General features: G+C 41.1%; 1 protein-coding gene across 1 annotated transcript in view; it reads right to left on the bottom strand.

The window, feature by feature from the left end:
• Positions 1–19,272, bottom strand: part of ROR2 (receptor tyrosine kinase like orphan receptor 2) — a 209,653-nt gene that overhangs the window by 36,912 nt on the left and 153,469 nt on the right. The window contains exons 3-4 of the mRNA XM_073575342.1: positions 4,341–4,628; positions 3,653–3,683 (exon numbers count right to left, since the gene is read on the bottom strand). Of these exons, the coding sequence (XP_073431443.1) occupies positions 3,653–3,683; positions 4,341–4,628 (319 nt within the window). The remainder of the gene's footprint in view (positions 1–3,652; positions 3,684–4,340; positions 4,629–19,272) is intronic.

Consider the following 19,272-nt stretch of genomic DNA (forward strand, 5'->3'; position numbering starts at 1 on the left):
GTCCTGGAGTGGCCTAGCCAGTCTCCAGATCTCAACCCTATAGAAAACCTTTGGAGGGAGTTGAAAGTCTGTGTTGCCAAGCGAAAAGCCAAAAACATCACTGCTCTAGAGGAGATCTGCATGGAGGAATGGGCCAACATACCAACAACAGTGTGTGGCAACCTTGTGAAGACTTACAGAAAACGTTTGACCTCTGTCATTGCCAACAAAGGATATATCACAAAGTATTGAGATGAAATTTTGTTTCTGACCAAATACTTATTTTCCACCATAATATGCAAATAAAATGAAAACAAAACAGACAATGTGATTTTCTGGATTTTTTTGTCTCAGTTTGTCTCCCATAGTTGAGGTCTACCTATGATGTAAATTACAGACGCCTCTCATCTTTTTAAGTGGTGGAACTTGCACTATTGCTGACTGACTAAATACTTTTTTTCCCCACTGTATGACCCGTGTATAAGCCGAGAGAGGGGGGGGGGAACGGGGGACTTTCAGCCCAAAAAAATGGGCTGAAAATCTCGGCTTATACACGAGTACATACGGTATATATAATAATATATATAAAATTTATTCAGAATGGGGGGAAGCGGTCCAAATCTTGCACCGGGACCCATCAGACTCTATTTATGCCACTGCCATTAACACTAAATAACTGTCAGACAAGAGTTATTTCTCTTGATTTTTCAAACTATCTGTGTATGTTTACTTCAATCTAGAAAAGGGAATAAGCCACCTCTCAGACTCCTCTGGCAGCAGCCTATCTTCCCTGAGAACAACGGATATGGTGCATTTGAAGTCCCTTTCATCAGTTTATTTCTCCAGGACCATTGTAAGGATATGGGATTTTCAAACATGACAACCCACTAAAGTCTTATAGGAACTGGTAAGAGGAAATGTTTGAAACGTTGACTTTTTTCACACATAGTGGTAATCTTCCCTAATTATTGGAATCTCAATATTTACTTCCGCAAAGAAGCACAGTTAAAATGTAATGGTCTTTTTATGTCTGCAAAGACAGGATGACACAGTGCTTCAAATTTTAAGCAGTGCTCCTATCAAGTAATTGGCCCCTTGGCATATCACAAACATTTTCTGATGTACTGTATATGCTAACTGTCATGATCCAGCGTGGATCTGACAGTTTAAATGGATAAGTGAACTTTTTTCCTTTGGCTAGGTGCCAAAGTGATGTGATTGCCCCCGGTGGCCATTAGAATTATTACACGTGGTGCCGTTCATTCTAAGTTGCCCCGGTGGTGGTGAGTGGTAGTGCACTTTAGTTTCTTTGGTTTAGTGCACTTAATTATAAATCAGGTGTGAGGCTCTATAAACGGGAGCCAGGTGTGTTCAATCACTGTTGGTGATATTGTGTTCGTCATTTGGGAAGCAAGGCTGGGTGAGGAAGGAGCTGAACATGAGTCCTGCGCAGCCCAGCCAGAGGGGACGAGTGGCAGCTATGTGGTCTGCAAGAAGGGCTGGCATGGCGTGGTGGAGTCAAAGTTTATGGTGTCGGCAGGAAATGCTGGCATGGCTTGGTGTAGTGGCGACCATGGTGAGAGTTGCAGTCAACATGCTGGACTTGGTTGCGGAAAACTGGACTCAAGCATGCTGGACTTTTTGGCAGAAGCTGGACTGATCTTTGGGACTATGTTTACTGGGCAGCTGCAACTGGTGGTGGACTCTGCTCCAAGGCTGCACTATGGTGAAGGATCCAGTTATGGTGATGGATCCGGGTGGAGGAGAAGATGCACACAGGTGGTGGGCTCTGTTGCTAGGAGCGTACGCAACAGAGCAAAGCTAAGTGGTGTTTCCCCTGCACGTTTTATTATTTAAATTCGCCCCACTGGAGGCGGTGTATCCAGGGTCACGTGTGTCATATGGGTTCGCCTTGCGGTACTCGCTGCGTCCAGACACACGTGACCGTGACACTAACCATGTCCATAGGACTCTAGTAACCTGGCAGGAAAGTATATGTCTGTATACTAAAAAGATAGGATATAGAATGACATACTAGACTACATTATTCCATAAAATTGTATTCTATCAAAACAATTATATAATATGGTGTAAATCTTTACTAATATGGGAGTTAGGAATTCGGTCCATCAGCCACGTCAGTAATCTGTGGCAATGACATGGGAGCCCCGAGAACTATCTCTTACCTCCCAGCATCCACAACTCTTCTTTTGATTAGCTGACTTGGTGTGACGTTATCGTCGCAAAGTGATGCACTTGTGATATCGTGCCAGGTCAGGTAATCAGAGGAACCCATCAGGTAGGTAGCGGTACCCAGGACTCCCGATCAGTGGAACAGATGTGTCTAATGGACCTAGTCGTGCGAATTTATTTGCACCAACTCTTATTGGAACCTACTGGCGACAGACATCATTGTCATCTATTTGAAGTATATGTTATAAGCTTTTCCTTGTGTCAATACATATATTTGTCACTGTCTGAAAGGATTCACGCTGGCTCAACACTTGCTGTTTTTTTACTTCTGATGTGTATGTTTTCTATGAAATACTTTGGTTTCTCAAAGGAAAAATACTTTGAAAAGCCATCCAGGGACTATGCGACTAAGAAGACTAGTCCAAGACACGTTCACAGTGGCTTCTCCAGACTAGAATGACAGGTCCTGCCCTATAAACACACATAAGCAGAGATCTGTCAGTCTAGGAGAATGGATGTGGGGAGAAACTTCTGGGGACCTGCCTCAGGGTCGTCATCTGAGACTCATAAACCTTGATTCATGAAGACTGGCATGAACAACACTGGTCTTGATGAGGCCGCATGTTGGCGTTGATTAAGAGGCGTCTGAAAAGTGTTGAGTGCATCGTCACAGGGACTGGAGAAAGAATTCTGGAGGAAGACATTCAGCAGCTCATCATGAATTAGGCTGTGGCGCTGCGACTCTGCCTGCTTTGGCAGAGCTTGGGGAAACCGTAGTGAAAATGCCAAATGTTGCAATATTTTTCGCAACTTTGAGTTGTGCAAACATTTCGCAACGTATCAAACTGTTTTTACGACAGACTTCAGGTGAAAACACTTTGATGACCATAGTCTACAATTGATTTTTGTAAGTATGTGTACTCTGAGACACAAAAGCATTTCAGCGTAAAACATACACATTGGCAAATAATACAGCCAATGTCTGATGCATGCTGCCTGAAGCAAGGTCTGCAGGAATCTCCTGTCGGGTTCCCTTTAAAGGCAACTCATGTGAGAAGGTATATTGAATACAGAGAAGTAACAAAATCTGAAAGAAGAACAGTTTTTCTCTTTTCAGAGAGGAAAAGACTATTGTAAAAATATCCTTACATGACAAAGTCTTTCCTGGCTTTGACTTTAGATCCGTCTTATGAATAATTCATAGGTATGACCGAACTGCTCACTTTAGCCTAATGTTCTCCAGTTTGCACTGTGGGAGTTCTCCATGGATTGTGTAGTAGGTAAAATAAATTCCTTGCATTAGGTACATGTGTTTAGTTTCAGTCATTACACAGGCCCTTGTACACTTGTGTCTAGTTTATTGCAGTTTGTGAACTCCAAGTCCTATATAAACTAACAATCGCTCACATTTCTAATTAATTCTAGAAGGCTATGGCAAAATATTCTTTCATGAACTTAACAGTACAAAAATGACACTTACTGAATGTTGGGGTTTGGGCTGTGGGTAGGACCTGAATCAAAAATAGAAAATGTATATTTATTACAATTGTACATTATAAGCCAGAAAGCCACACTATGCAATAAAAGTCATATCTATGCTTTGAGCAAAACAAAATTCAGTCATTAAAAAGGAATATGTAATCAGGTTTTTGGCATCTAATCTGGAAATTACATCATGTACGGGCAGAGACCCAGATTCTAGTGATTTGTCACATATTGGGCTGCTTGCTGTAATTTTGTTAAAATCATTGTTTTATCAACAGGAAATTATCACTAATGGACTAGTAAATGTGCTGCCATGCAGTCCTCCATATTCATGAGCTCTGTATAACCCTGCCTCTACCACTGATAGTTGGCTTTGTGCCTATGCACAGAGTACACGGAAAGCTGCTAATCAGGGGTGTGGGCAAGGTTATACAGAGCTCAGTATTCAGAAAACTGGTAGATCTAAAGCAGTTAAATCTGTCATTTTATCAAATACAGCAAGCAGCAAAGGAAGTGGTACACTGCTAGAATCAGGATCTCTATCCCTATATCATGCTGACATCAGATGGTGCAGTAGAAATCTGCTAACAGATTCCCTTATTATTCTCTACTTGTTTATTGGTAATTTCCATATTTTTCTACAAGTTTTGCATTACAAGCCAAAACGTATATCTCAGACTTACCAAGCCTCACAAAGAGAACACCAGTCGCAGCAATAGTCTTGATACCATTGGTGGCGACGCACTGATAATAGCCCGTGTCTGTAGTGTCAAGGTCTTGTATCCTTAGCCGTGACCCATAATCTGTTTTTCTTATGGTGATTCTCTTGGGTTCCTGCACCACTGGAGCATCATTCTTCAGCCACTTGACATTTGGTAGTGGATTTCCTGCCACCTTGCAATGAAGGGTAGCTGCTTGACCCTGGACAATGGTTATGTTGTTAACAGGTTCCAAAAATGTTAGAAAGTGTCCTGGAGGGATGGAGAAAAACATTCATTTGTACTGTGTAAAACAATATGAATTTGTTATTTCTAATGGAATCTATCTTTTCAGACCATATTGCAAAATTATTAGTTATGTTTCATATTTAGCCAAATTTCTACACTCATCAAGACTCAGATCTTAGAGCAGTTTGTCGGAAACTTGTGTAATGCGAAGTAGATGGTGAAATCATTTTTGGAAAGTGCCTGGGATTCTTGCAATCTCAAGAGATTGTGAACTATTCAGCACATCAATCATAGTCATGTTTCCTTCTTGTCCATACCTGGGGGGGACACGCGCCTTAAAATGTGTGTTTGTATCGCTGTGAGCCTTTAAGTATGTGTGTGTTTGTGTATGTGTGTAAGAATGGATGAGGGAGATGTAGAACGCAGAACGGGAATACATCTGAGTGCTAACACAGATGTGTCTGGCATGGGACATTACCAGCTGGAAAGAGCAATTATTCGGTTGTTACAGATTCCACAGCAGAACAAAAACACAGCCCCAATCCTCACAAACTCAAGAAACTTCAAAGCCTTGGCAGTTTGGTCATGTAGTTTTTGCCACTTCTTGCTCCCTTTTTAAGAATAAATTACAAGCTGTATAAATAAGTTCAGAGCAGAATGCTTATGTAACTAACACGTCTTGCTCCATAATTTCCCCTTTTGTAAGTAATGTCCATACGCTAATAAGTCTACAGTAGCTGCAAATATTTATCCTGGAATAACAAATTACAGCCACCTAATTGTAGAATACAACATCCAATAGCATATACATATATGCCCCTACTACCTAATGGGAATACTAGGAGCGTTACTAATAAAGTAAAAGAACGTGTACAATATAGTCAGTGGCGCATCAGACACAGTTGTATGCCACATATCGTATTTTTCGGATTATAACACACACTTTTTCCCCCCAAATTTGGGATAAAAATGGAGGTGCGTCTTATAATGCAGATACCTTACCGGCCGAGGTGGAGCATGGTGCCGGGGTCGCTGCTGGAGGAGGCAAGAGTGGAGCGTTGCTGCAGTCTGGGATGAAGGGGTGTTCCGGTGTGCGCCGCTGCGGTCGTTCAGTGATGCAGGGGCTCTGCCGACATTTTGTGAAAGACCCGGGGCCACCCCAATTACATGGTTTACTGTGTGGTGGACTCCGGGAAAATGGCTCCCTGGGGCAGCGCATGTGCAGATGGAGATCTCGGCACCAAGCTCTCGGGAGATGAGATGAGTAACCACAGGTCTACTGTGGCCGCAGATTTTAAAACATCCTTCTGTCTCTTCATGTGATCCCAGAGAGATCAATTTTGGTATGTTGAGATCAGGGCTCTATCATCACATCCAGGAATAAGGATTCTTCTTTACACTGAAAATTATTCTAATTGATATTTGTTATAAGTTTGGTGTCGTTGTCCTTCTGCAGAAAAAATGAGCGGTCAACTAGACACCTCCATAATCATAATAGCATTGCATGATAGATATGTATCTGCCAGTATTTCTCAGTATAGAGGACACCAAAAAATGAGCAACCTTGACGACTGTAGATGCAGTAGACAGCCAATGAAACTTAGTGAAGCAGATGAAAGACACATTATGCTTTCTTCCTTACAAAATCAGAAGACGTCCAGCAGCTCACAACTGACAGCAACCAGTGGGACCCGGCTACACCCATATACTGTTCGGAGAAGTCTAGCTATAAGTGGTTTTCATGGAAGAATTGTGTTACAGCGGTAACTCCTATGTGTTCTCGCCGTTGTGCTACACACTGTGTTCGTTGAGTCATGCAGCATTTCAAACTCTGCTACATACAGTCATGGCAGAAAGTGTTGACACCCTTGAAATTGTTCCACAAAATAAAGTGTTTCATGAGAATATCTCTAATGTCTCCTCATGGCTACAGGTGGGTGCAGCCAGATCCTGCAGGAATTTAACCCTGCTGTGTCCTGCAGGGGTTGGATTTTTCCAGCCAATCACGAACTAGCACATATTAAATCAGGAAGTTCCTCCCTCCTCACCTTTGCCTGAGCTTAGGTTCCAGTTTGCTGTTAGTATCTAGTTCTAGTCAAAGTGTTTTGTTGTTTATCCCTCCCATTACTGACCCGGATTGTATTCTCGTCATGTCTGTTCTCTCCATTCCTGACCTTGGCTGCCTATCCTGAACCTGTACTGTCTGCCCCAACTCCGCACCATCTGTCTGCGCTTCTGTTTCGCCCCTCTGTACCTCGCATAGCAGCTCTGACCCGTGGATCACCTGCTGCAGGACTGGGCACTGCTCTGGAGTAGCACCTAGTGGTTATCCTGCAACCCAAGCCTAACCTCATCATCAGAGGTGCTATTGAAGACCAGGTAGCCACTTAGTCACATCTCTCCAGGGTAAACCCAGCCAATGGCGCAGTTGGTCCACACACCAGCGTTTCAAATTGTATCCAAAAAGCAATACCTTCAACATGAAGGTGAAATGATTCAACTATGCATGAAAACACAAGAACTGTGGTGCATAAAAATGGCAGCAGGTGCTTTTGATTAATGGCAATAACCAGGGATGTGGAGTCGGTAAGCCAAACCTCCGACTCTGACTTCTCAATTTCCATGACACCGACTCCATGACCGACTCCCTCATACATGGCTCTTGTTTAAGTTTAAGTGATAAATTTACTGTAGTAAAAAGGTAATATCAGGCTTTTAATCATTATTATGATACAGTAATCAAGCCATTTAGATAGAACATAAAATATATTTACTGGAATACAACTTTAGAACAAAAAACTTGTTCTGAGAAATAGTATTGCCTTCATCAGATCCTCCTTCATAGGTGACCTCAAATCTGACCTATATATTTTAAGGCTAGAGAACAACCTCTCTACACTTACTTGGGTTGGTGGCAAAGCAGTAACCACATGGCAACATCTCTAACAATTCCAGCGTATAAATGTATTGCCTTGTGCACAGTGAGTTTTGATGAATGACAGAACTCTTCTACTTCCTTGAGAGCAAATGAAAAATTTTGCTGAAATATGGTCAATCTGTTTTCTATGGGAGTGGAATCTTTTTCCCTGTGGCAATGCTTTGCCTGCTTCATGTCGTCCAAATACTTTTCGAAATCAAACTCATCTGATGAGGATGAAGAAACGGCAGCAGCAATGGCAGGACCTGAGTCCCCTTGCTCTTGGCGTCCTGTAGCCCTCTCATCCTAACTGGCTACCTCAATCAGAGCTTCTTTTCCTTTAATAAGCTGTTGATCATGCAGCAATATACGATGACTCGGGTCCACATAAACAGCTGCCAGAAGAATTTTATTTTCTAACACCAGTGTCTCTCTCTGTTTCTTTTAAGCAGCAATGCCATCTGTGATTAAACCTCCTCTTTGGGACAGGCAAAACAAAAAGTTCTTCCACTCTTTTATAAAAATGTCAGGAGTTAAATCCTCAGCTTGTAACTTTTTAGTCACTGTAAATTGGTGATGAAGCAATTCCTTCAGTTAAGCCACCTGTGTCCATTGACCTTAATGTAGTGTTACCTGAGGGTTGGTCCTATCTACAAGGAAGGATTTCAGTTCAAGCAATCACTCAATCATTAACCCCTTTATGACTGGAGCTTTTTTCGTTTTTCGCTCCCCTCCTTCCTAGAGCCATAACTTTTTTTATTTTTCCGTCAATATGGCCATGTGAGAGCTTAATTTTTGCGGTACGAGTTGTACTTTTGAACATCATTGGTTTTAGCATGTCGTGTACTCGAAAACGGGAAAAAAATTCCAAGTGCGGTGAAATTGCAAAAAAAAGTGCAGTCCCACACTTGTTTTTGGCTTGGCTTTTTTGCTAGGTTCAATAAATTCAAAAACTGACCTGCCATGCTGATTCTCCAGGTCATTACGAGTTCATAGACACCAAACATGTCTATGTTCTCTTTTATCTAAGTGGTGACAAAAAATTCCAAAATTTGCTTAAAAAAAAAAAAAGCGCAATTTTCCGAGACCTGTAGTGTCTTTATTTTTTGTGATCTGGGGTCGAGTGAGGAGGGCTTATTTTTTGAGGGCTGAGGTGAAGTTTTTAAAGATACCACTTTTGTGCAGATACATTCTTTTGATCGCCCGTTATTGCATTTTAATGCAATGTCGTGTAGACCAAAATAACGTAATTCTGGCGTTTTGAATGTTTTTCTCGCTACGCAGTTTAGCGATCGGGTTAATGTTTTTTTTTATCGATAGATCGGGCGATTCTGAAAGCGGCGATACATAATATGTGTATGTGTTATTTTTTTAATAGTTTTATCTTGATTGGGGCGAAAGGGGGGTGATTTGAACTTTTTTATTTTTTTTATTTTTAAACATTTTTTTTTTACTTTTGGCATGATTCAGCATGCACAACCCGATCGGCTCAGCTACATATGGGCGATGAGCAGATCGCCCTTATGTAGCAGATTTGCTGCAGTGCTTTGAACGCCGGCCAACGGGCAGCGCTCAAAGCATTCGGCCTGCAACAACCATAGAGGTCTCTATAAGACCTCTGGTTGTTCAGGCAACGCGTCGCTGACCCCTGATCACGTGACGGGGGTCGGCGATCAGCTCACTTCCGACCCGGCGGCCGAAAGCTCTAGTTAAAGCGCTCTACAGCGGGATTTAACTAGTTAATAGGCACGGGTGGATGGCGTTTCCGCTGCGCCTATTGTGGGCACATGTCAGCTGTTCATAACAGCTGACATGTCGCGGCTTTAAGGTGGGCTCACCACGAGAGCACACCTCAAAGCAGTGAAGTCTGATTGCTGACGTACTATCCCGTCAGCAGTCAGGGGTTAAATAGGTGCTGCCCTAACAAGTGGCTTGATCCACAATTGCCCCTTTTCCAGCACGTCTCTTCAAAATGGAATCAATTTTAGGGGTTATGGCAGCAATAGTAAATTTCCTCACTTTGCTAATCAGAGTTCCAGCATGTCCTCTTGCAGACTATTTCTTATTGCCAGCTGCAACGTGTGCACAACAGAGTGCATGTGATGAATAGGAAAGAAGTGTGAAACAGATTCAACAAGATCATCTAATTATAAGAATAATTTTGCTGTTCTTCTGTAGTCTTCTGCTTGTTCCTCCGTTATGGAAACAGGACTGTGGTCTTCCATCTCCAACATACTGCTGTTCACCTTCATTATTCTCATTCATCAGTTCAATTGTACTTGTCATGTTTGAAGCATTATCAGTTACAATAGCAAGAACCTGTTCTTTTTTGAGTTCATAATCTTGCAGAATTTTTTCCACTAAGGTCTGGAGAAACTGGCTGCTGTGATGAGCTTTAGTATCTTTTACTGCTAGTGCCTTAGTAACAATTTTTTTGAAATCACAAACATATTGAACCTTGATAGCAAAATAGTTCACTTTGTGACGTGTGCAAGCATCCATTTTAAGAAACACAAAGAGTCTCGAGAGTCTTAAGATCTTCCTTTTGGTTAAGGGCCTCTTCAATCACTAATTTTCTAATACTTTCTCTTTCCAGAGAAACACCAAGTTTGTGGGCCATTTATCCATTAAGAGCTGTAAAAGATGGTCGTGCAAATAATCATAATGGCACACTGTCATTCACAAGAAGTGAATATATAGTAACTTTGTCACTTACAAAATATCTTGTAACTGATGTTTGAGACGCTCTTTCCTCCTTTGCCTGGCAGAAAGTGCTGGTCTCTGGTTTCTTGGTGCTGCTGTGATCTTTTTCAATCACAGCTTTGTAATCTTCTGGGTGGCAGCGTTGTAAACGTCTTTTTAGATTGGAAGCTCTTGAAGGAGCATTTTTAACACTGCCTGAGTATGCACTGATTTTGGCATCACAGCATTTGTTTTCGTCTGGGTCACTTATATATACACTGACACACAAACTGTTTTTCATCTTGAGTCACTGTGAAATGCTCAAATACAGCTGACTTCATAAGATGCTTCTTAGACATTTTGTAATTATGCAAATTTGCTCTCAAAATAATTTTGTCCTGTATAAAATTAGGTATATTGTAATTCTTGCAAGAATAGGGAATCATGCACTGTAAAACTTAGGATAGAAATAAAACAATCTTTGCATAAATCAATAAGACAGATGTTAATTATAAAGTTTCTAAAATATGTTGTTAGATAGCTTTGCTCTGAACTTTCAATGTCAGGCTTGTCTCAGGGTACAGCTCACTAAATGTTTCACATCATATTTCTTCATAGTATATGAAGAGGGGAGGAGAGAGGTAACATGTTTGAGCTGAATCATATTCCAGAACATATACACACACAAAAATATATATGTCCTCATCGATCCTGTTACTGTATTTCTGAATTTGAGATGTTAGAAAACATTGTTTCCCCTTATATTCTATGTATAGTGTATGTAAGTCATCAGAGCAGCTAATTTCTCCAAACATGAGCTAAGAGGAAAAACAAACTAAAACATCAAGCATACAGAGACAACATACACTGAACTATTGACTTATGGACAATTTATTGAAAGTTTAGATGTGCTTTAAGAAGTACTTACCTTAATCCTGGTTTCCTGTTCACTACAGAAGTTCTGAGATGAATGCAGGCATTCCTTCCCTGTGTATTTGTTATTTTTTTCCCTGATCTGTGGAGGCGGAGCTTAACTACTTGTCATGAACATAAACTGCAGCACAGATTCATCTTAGCTAAAAGTCTACACCTTAGATCAGGAATAGGACAGATATTTATAGGACATTTCATAACTTTACCAAATTCTTATGAAAAAAATATTCCCCACAAACTGCATTAAACTACTGTACCCAATTTATTATATATTTTAGGAGTCGGAGTCGGTCCATTTTATACCGACTCCAACAAAATGGGCTCCGACTCCACAGCCCTGGCAATAACAGAAGGCAGTTTGCTTCCTTATAGCTGGAGAACGGTACAATAATGAGTGTCTGCAGCCAATAGTGAAGCATGGTGGAAGATCATTTTAGGTGTTTAGGGCTGCATTTCAGCAAATAAAGCTGGGGACTGCATCAGGATTAATGATGTCCTCACTGCTGAGAAAATCTGGCAGATATTTATCCGTTATACAGTACCATCAGTGGGGCATCTAATGGACTCCAAAATTATTCTGCGGCAGGTTAATGACACCAAACATACAGCCAATGTCATTAAGAGCTATCTTCAGTGTAAAGAAGAACAAGGAGTCCTGGAAGTTATGATATGGCCTCCACTGAGACCTGTTCTCAACATCAAGTTTATCTGGGATTACATGAAGAGGCTTGTGCAAGGCTCCATCCATAGCTCTGTGGGTGGATAGTTCTCTAAAATATCTGGAACAACCACACTGCCAAGATCCTTCACAAAATGTGTGTACCTAGAAAAGTTGATGCTTTGCATAGTACGGTATATCTAAATATACTTAGTGCACCTACAGTGGTTACAGTAGTATAAATTAAATGATAGAGCGTTTTATAAGGTTTTTTTTATTAGAACTGACAAGCATTAGATTTTGGACAGCTGAGAAGGTGATAAGCTAGATAAGGAATAATTGTCTGCTAAATAATCATTTTGCCGATGCAGACATTCACCTTTTAATCCATAATGGCTATGACAATAATTCAAACTGGCCATGCATGTTCAATGGCAACAAGCAATAAATGAACGATGATTCTGGGAACGATATTTCAAAGACAGGTCATTTGTGGACAAAGAACTTTTCTTTTGACTATTTACCAAAAATTTCAAGCATGACCGACTTTGTTCCAGAAGATGAAGGTGTGTCATAGGTCAGCTAAAACAGAAAGGCAGAAATTGTGGAAAAGTTGACCAGTGATGTTGGCTTTTTCCTGTTAGGTGCCAAATGTTTATACCAACTGACAGATCCGCATTCCAGTAATGGAAGACTAGACCACAGATCACAGCAAAGAACTACTTTTTATCTTTTTTTCTATTCAAAACAACAACTTTCACAGACAAACTATCAGCATCAATGCATTCAAGACATAGTTTAAGGCTAAGTGCAGACGTACTTTTTAGCCCTGCGGATTTTTCCGCACAGAATTGAAGAAATCCGCAGGTCAAATGACCTGCATTTTTCCTGCGGATTTCTTCCTTTTTTCTTACGGTTTTCGTGCAGTTTTCCCCTGCGGATTTGGAGAATGGAGCAGGTGGAAAAACCGCACAAAAGAAGTGACATGCTGCATATTTTGAACCACAAGAAAACCGCGCGGAAAAATCCGCAGCATCTGCACAGCGGGTGTTTTTTTCTATTGACTAACATGCTACTATACATCACAATGCGGATATGCAACGTTTCTGCGCGGTTAAATCCGCTGCGGATCCGCTGGATATCTGCATCGTGTGCACATGGCCTTATTGAAATCACTAATTTATGGCCAATTTAAAGGGAGTGTGTCATCAGAAAATGTATTGTATAAATAAGGTTTTTGTGGTATGTATTTTTAAAATGTTGGCAATGTTTTTTTCTTCAGATCATAATCTGTATTTTAAAAATAAAAGATCTTGCATTTTTCACACTCCACTGGGGCATTTTTAGACTTCTACTACAAGTTGTTTCAGGAAACCCAATAATAGGTCATTTTCTCATGACACTTTCCTTTTAAAGGAAATGTGTCATAAAAAATGACAACAACTTAAAAAAAAAACTAAACTATCATTTAATACATTTATATTTATACAGTTTTTTAATAGTACAAAATAGGAAAAATTATTTTAAAAGTTTTTATATTTTCAACTTTTAAACACTGGGGGGAGAGTGGAGGTGGCATATATCGTACGTCAGGGGTCTCAAACATGCGGCCCGCAGGCACTGTAGACCCCTTGGCGATCCTTGCCCGGTTCAGGGGGCCATCGATGGCAGCATTTTATTTTAGCTGAATGTGCGTCCTTAGACGCACATTCAATTGAAATGATGTACCTGCTGTTGAGGGAAGGTGGGGGAGTGGCAGTGGCAGAGCTATGGGTCACAAGAGGCAGAGGCCAGCTGCTGCGGCTAAATCCTGTGCCCACTGCTAAAGAGAAATTAATATTCATGACTCTCCACAGCCATGGGAGTGGAGAGCAGTGAATATTAATTTCTCTTGAATAGCGGGCACAGTAAGGTCAGCCGCCGGCTTTCCGCAGCAATGACATGTGCTCGCTACTAAAGAGAATGAATATTCACTGCTCTCACCGCACTTCAGCCCTGCTGGGAACGCAGCCTCAGTGACCAGCAGTAGCCTCGATGATGTCACTGCTGGTCAATGATACTGCACTTGCAGCTGCTCATTCACCAGCCTGGACAGTCGTAGCTTGGCACCGGCCAGGTTGAAAGCTGTTTATCTTCCAGACATGGATTAAAGCGTGGGACAGAACAAAGGACAGGTGATCGGTATTGTTTTTTTTTACTTTTGTTTTATTACAGGAGACAAAGGATTCAGTGGAATAAGGCAGTAAGGTGAGTATATCTGTGTTTATTAGTTTTAAATAAAAATGGAAAAGTATGTTTTGTTTTATTTGACATAAAATATTTTATTCTGGCTGTGTATACCATATAACTATAGGACTAGTAATGGATAGGTGTCTTATAGGTGTCTCGCGAGAGTGACGTCAGCTACGGTCCTTCGTGCTAAGCATTACTAGGACCGGAAGATGCCGGGAGAGTGGATAGGAGATCGGGGGCCGTCGGAAGGTGAGAATAACTTGCATCAATAGTAAAAAATTGATCACAATTGTCCAACACTATGCTTGACAAGTGTGACCAACCTGTCAATCACATTCCAAGCAATGCTTCAAATCCCTTGGAATGCGCTTGAATTTCGCACGTGAAAATCGCGTGAAAAATGAATTCGCATGCATTTTTCCAGCGATGGGAGTTGCGGAAATCCTGCGGAAATTTCCGCAGCATTTCTGCAACGTGGGTACTTAGCCTCAGTGTGACACACAGCAGCGACCAGGCCCCCGCTGTGATATCGCCGATCGTGGTGGATCGTCCTGGACCATCTTTTGAACGTCGGTCTATCACTGGCCATATTCTAGAATACACGATGCGTTAGAATCGGGCCACCATGTAGTATTAATAATAATAATATGATGCAATCCCGTTAAGTGTTGCTCCAACCAAGATTATACCAGACACAAAATCTTTTCTCTACTTTCTCCATTCCATTAGTTTTTAGAAAATTCATTGTCACAATCTGTAGAGACATTGTCTGTTACACCAAACTATTTGTAGGCTCTGTTTTTCCATTTCAGGTTTCTAATATTTATGGCAGGAAGAATAGCGGCATATGCAACACTATACAACGCTAACAAAAATACAGAACCCTGAGAGAAAATGGATGGACCTAATTGTAAAGTTTTGAGCCCACTTCAGACTATTTGAGACATCTGGAAGAATGATTGTCTGGAGAAGAACAGACAAACATTACCATGAGTCCTGTGTCATGCCAACAGGAAGGCATCCTAACACCATTCATGTATGAGGCTGCTTCTCATCCAACTGATGGCGATCACTCACAATTTTTCCTAAGAACACTGCATAAGTGACATCTACACATCCTCCAAGAGCAACTTCTCCCATTGATCCAGGAGCAATTTGTTGATTTCCAGCATAATGGAGCAACATGTCACAAGGCAAAAGCGATTACTAAGTGGATTGGTGAATAAAACATTGAAATTTTAGATCCATGTCCAGGAAACTCCCCAGATCTCAATGTTTTTTTCATTCTTCTCTCCTGCTTGATGTTGCTGGCAGAGCAGGAGAGAAGAATGACAGCCGTGGTCAGCACCAGCTGCCGGGGAACAGCCTTTACTGTAGCGCTTTTTCCCCGGCAGCCGTTTGTGTGGTCCTGATGCGGCACATGGTTGCCACACATGTGCCTCACGGAGGTACCACGTATCCACATGGACACGGTTAGCTCCGGTACTGTTTTTCTCCAGTACCGCAATTATCTGAACATGTGAGACCAGCCTAAGTCTGTGCTATGTGGTGTGTGTGTGGTTGCCTGTTCCCTGTGCTGTAAGTTCTGATCTTATGCTACAGGAAAGATGTATATCTTTGTACCGTGTTAGCCAGTAGATAGAAAAATATTCAGAATTGAGAGTCCTCAGTGGTTGATACCTTTTAATGGCTAACTGAAAAGATGGTAACACATTGCAAGCTTTCGAGACTACTCAGGTCTCTTCTTCAGGCTAGACTAATACAAAATCTGAAGAGTCACATATTTATGCACAATACAACACAGAAAAAATGCAATGGATAAGACAAGTGACGTGAAGCAGAACTATCAATATGGGAGAGGGAGAAACATAAATATTGGACCAGTACATAGACTCCTTATCTATGTACTGGTCCAATATTTATGTTTCTCCCTCTCCCATATTGATAGTTCTGCTTCACGTCACTTGTCTTATTCATTGCATTTTTTCTGTGTTGTATTGTGTATAAATATGTGACTCTTCAGATTTTGCATTAGTCTAGCCTGAAGAAGAGACCTGAGTAGTCTCGAAAGCTTGCAATGTGTTACCATCTTTTCAGTTAGCCATTAAAAGGTATCAACCACTCAGGACTCTCAATTCTGAATATTTTTCGATCTTCTGCTATTGACTCTTGGACCGTGTTCTGACTACCAGTTTGCTATTGCCCCTTTGCATCTGATATTCTGCTACTGACCCTTGGACCTTGTTCTGACTACCCGTTTGTTATTGCTTTTTGCATCCAATATTCCATTGCTGACCTTTGGACCATGTTCAGACTACCTGTTTGTTTTTGCCCCTTTGCATCTGATATTCCATTGCTGACCTTTGGACTGTGTTCAGACTACCTGTTTGTATTGTCCCTTTGCTTATCCGCTATTACTCTGGTATTCTGACCCTGGCATGTGACCTGACTTGCGGCTTTGCATTTTCCCTTGGTTTACTGCGTGCTCTTTTGGTATTGACCCCCAAAATGTCTGACTGCGTTGATTCACGGCCTGTCCGTGAGTTGTGACTAGTGTCACAAGATCCAATTGCAATCCATTTTTCTTCTAGCAGGAAAAAAGTTATGTTTGTGTAACTTTTTATGATTTGAATTGCTGCTGGATTCCGTTTGAAATGGATGATTACTGGAAATGTGAACTCAGCCTTAGGGCTTGTTTATACGAGTGCTATGTGTAAAAAAAAAATATTATTCAATAGGCAGTGCTGATAACTGATTTTTTTTCACTGACAAAATTGTCATGTGAAAAGAAATTGCAGCATGCAAGATTTTCCAACGTAAATCGGATGAGACTCTCCTGTTCAAGTCTATGGGAGCAAGAAAAAAATATTGTATGCCATAAAATAGCATCCGATGTTCATAAATCCATTGCAATTCTGTAACATAGGAAATTGTAAATGGTCCTGTAAAAGATTAATAGCAACTGCTGTAAAAAAAAAAAATGGATTGTATATAGACAACACACGGAATACACATGGATGACAAGTTGAGGAAAAAAAATCATACCACTTTTCTGGATGACGATTTTTTTTTATACGGTCATGTGAAGCTACCCTGACATTTCAGGAACTACAAGTAGAGAGAATGTGTTGTCAGTCAGTAATCATAAAGAAAACACATTGTATAATAAAATAAGGGAGTTTATCCTTACTTAAAAGTAATGGGAGAGGTTATTATCTGCAGGGACTTGCAAGAATACAATGATTTCCCAACTCCTTTTCTATTATACCCAGTCAGTATGAGGCCATGTCTAATTGTTAAAAAAAGATGAGACGCTATTTTTCTTGCCAGGAGACTGAAGCTTTTAGGATGTCATAAAACCAACTAACCACATCCAATAAAGTACTTTCTTTCAAGGTCATGGGTAGCAGTAGATGTTTCAATGTTGGTAAGCAGTCCCGAACATTTTGCTCGCCAAGCTTTTGTTTATAATGATCCTTTACAAGCTAAAAGCTAAATATTGTACTCCTTCATTTCCGCTATTCAGACTCGCAAAGGCTTTAAGACACTGAAGCACAGAACGTACCCTAGTTACATATGTAGTTGGCTACTTTAAAGCAATTTTTATTTTTAATTTGGATGTAATGTTTCATACCATTTATGCCTATAGCTGACGGAAACAAAAATACCCTATCACAGTTAATCAGACAACTATGTTTCTTCCACTGGATTTGAAGTTTTTTTTAGTTTTTTTTAAATCACATCAATTTTTATTGAGATTTTAACCCCTTAATGACCGGAGCTTTTTTCAGTTTTGCGTTTTCGATTTTCGCTCCCCTTCCTTCCAGAGCCATAACTTTTTTTTTATTTTTCCATCAATATGTCCATGTGTGGGCTTATTTTTTGTGGGATGAGTTGTACTTTTGAACGACACCATTGGTTTTACCATGTCATGTAAAAGAAAATGGGAAAAAAAATTCCAAGTGCGGTGAAATTGCAAAAAAAAAAGTGCAATCTCACACTAGTTTTTTGTTTGGCTTTTATGTTAGGTTCAATAAATGCTAAAACTGACCTGCCATTATGATTCTCCAGGTCATTACGAATTCATAGACCTCAAACATGTCTAGGTTCTCTTTTATCTAAGTGGTGAAAAAAATTCCAAAGTTTGCTTAAAAAAAAAACTGCACCATTTTCAGAGACCCGTAGTGTCTCCATTTTTTATGATCTTGGGTCGGATCAGGGCTTATTTTTTGTGTTCCGAGCTGACGTTTTTATTTATACCATATTTGTGCAGATACGATCTTTTGATAGCCTATTATTGCATTTTAATGCAATGTCGTTGCAACCAAAAAAGTAATTCTGGCATTTTGATTTTTTTTCTCGCTAAGGGTACCGTTACACCTAGCGACTCACCAGCGATCCCGACCAGCGATATGACGCGGTCAGGATCGCTGGTGAATCACTGGGTGGTCGCTAGTGAGCTGCCACTCAGGCAGATCTCACCAGCGACATCGCAGGGGACGGGGATCGCTACTTACCTGTCAGACGCGGCGATCCTGCGTCCTCCTGCCCGGCTCCACGAGTCGCTCGTCGTCACAGCAGGAAGCGCCGCAGGAAGTGGACGACGAGGAATGGTCCAGCAGCTTCTCGCGCGATCAGCGATAACCAGCGGGGGAGCCGGTCGGAGGTAAGTATCACATGCAGCGATATCGCTAGTAATATCGCTGTAACGTCACAAAATCGGTGACTTTACAGCGATATTGCTAGCGATATCGCAGTGTGTAACGGGGGCTTAAGCAATCAGGTTAATTCTTTTTTTTATTGATCGGGCGATTCTGAACGCGGCGATACCAAATATGTCTGTTTCGATTTTTTTTTTATTGTTTTACTTTGGGGCGAATGGGGGGTGATTTGAACTTTTATATATGTTTTATTTTCTCATATTTTTAAAAACATTTGTTTTCCTTTTGGCATGCTTCAATAGCCTTCATGTGAGGCTAAAAGCTGCCATAGCATGATCGCCTCTACTACACACATGTGAAGCTCAATTCACCTCTATGTAGCAGATTTACTGCATTGCTATAAGCGCCGACCACAGGGTTGCGCTCATAGCAGTCTGGCATGAACAACCACAGAGGTCTCCAGGAGACCGCTGGTTTTCATGCCGACGAACCAATGACCCCCGATCACGTGACGGGGGTCACCAGTGAGCTCATTTCTGTTCAGACGGCCCAGAGCGCTTGTTAAATGCGGCTGTCAGAGTTTGA

The sequence above is a fragment of the Dendrobates tinctorius genome, unplaced genomic scaffold (assembly GCF_039654945.1).
Source record: "Dendrobates tinctorius isolate UK_male_01 unplaced genomic scaffold, ASM3965494v1 ptg000044l, whole genome shotgun sequence".
In the NCBI taxonomy this organism is placed as follows: Eukaryota; Metazoa; Chordata; class Amphibia; order Anura; family Dendrobatidae; genus Dendrobates; species Dendrobates tinctorius.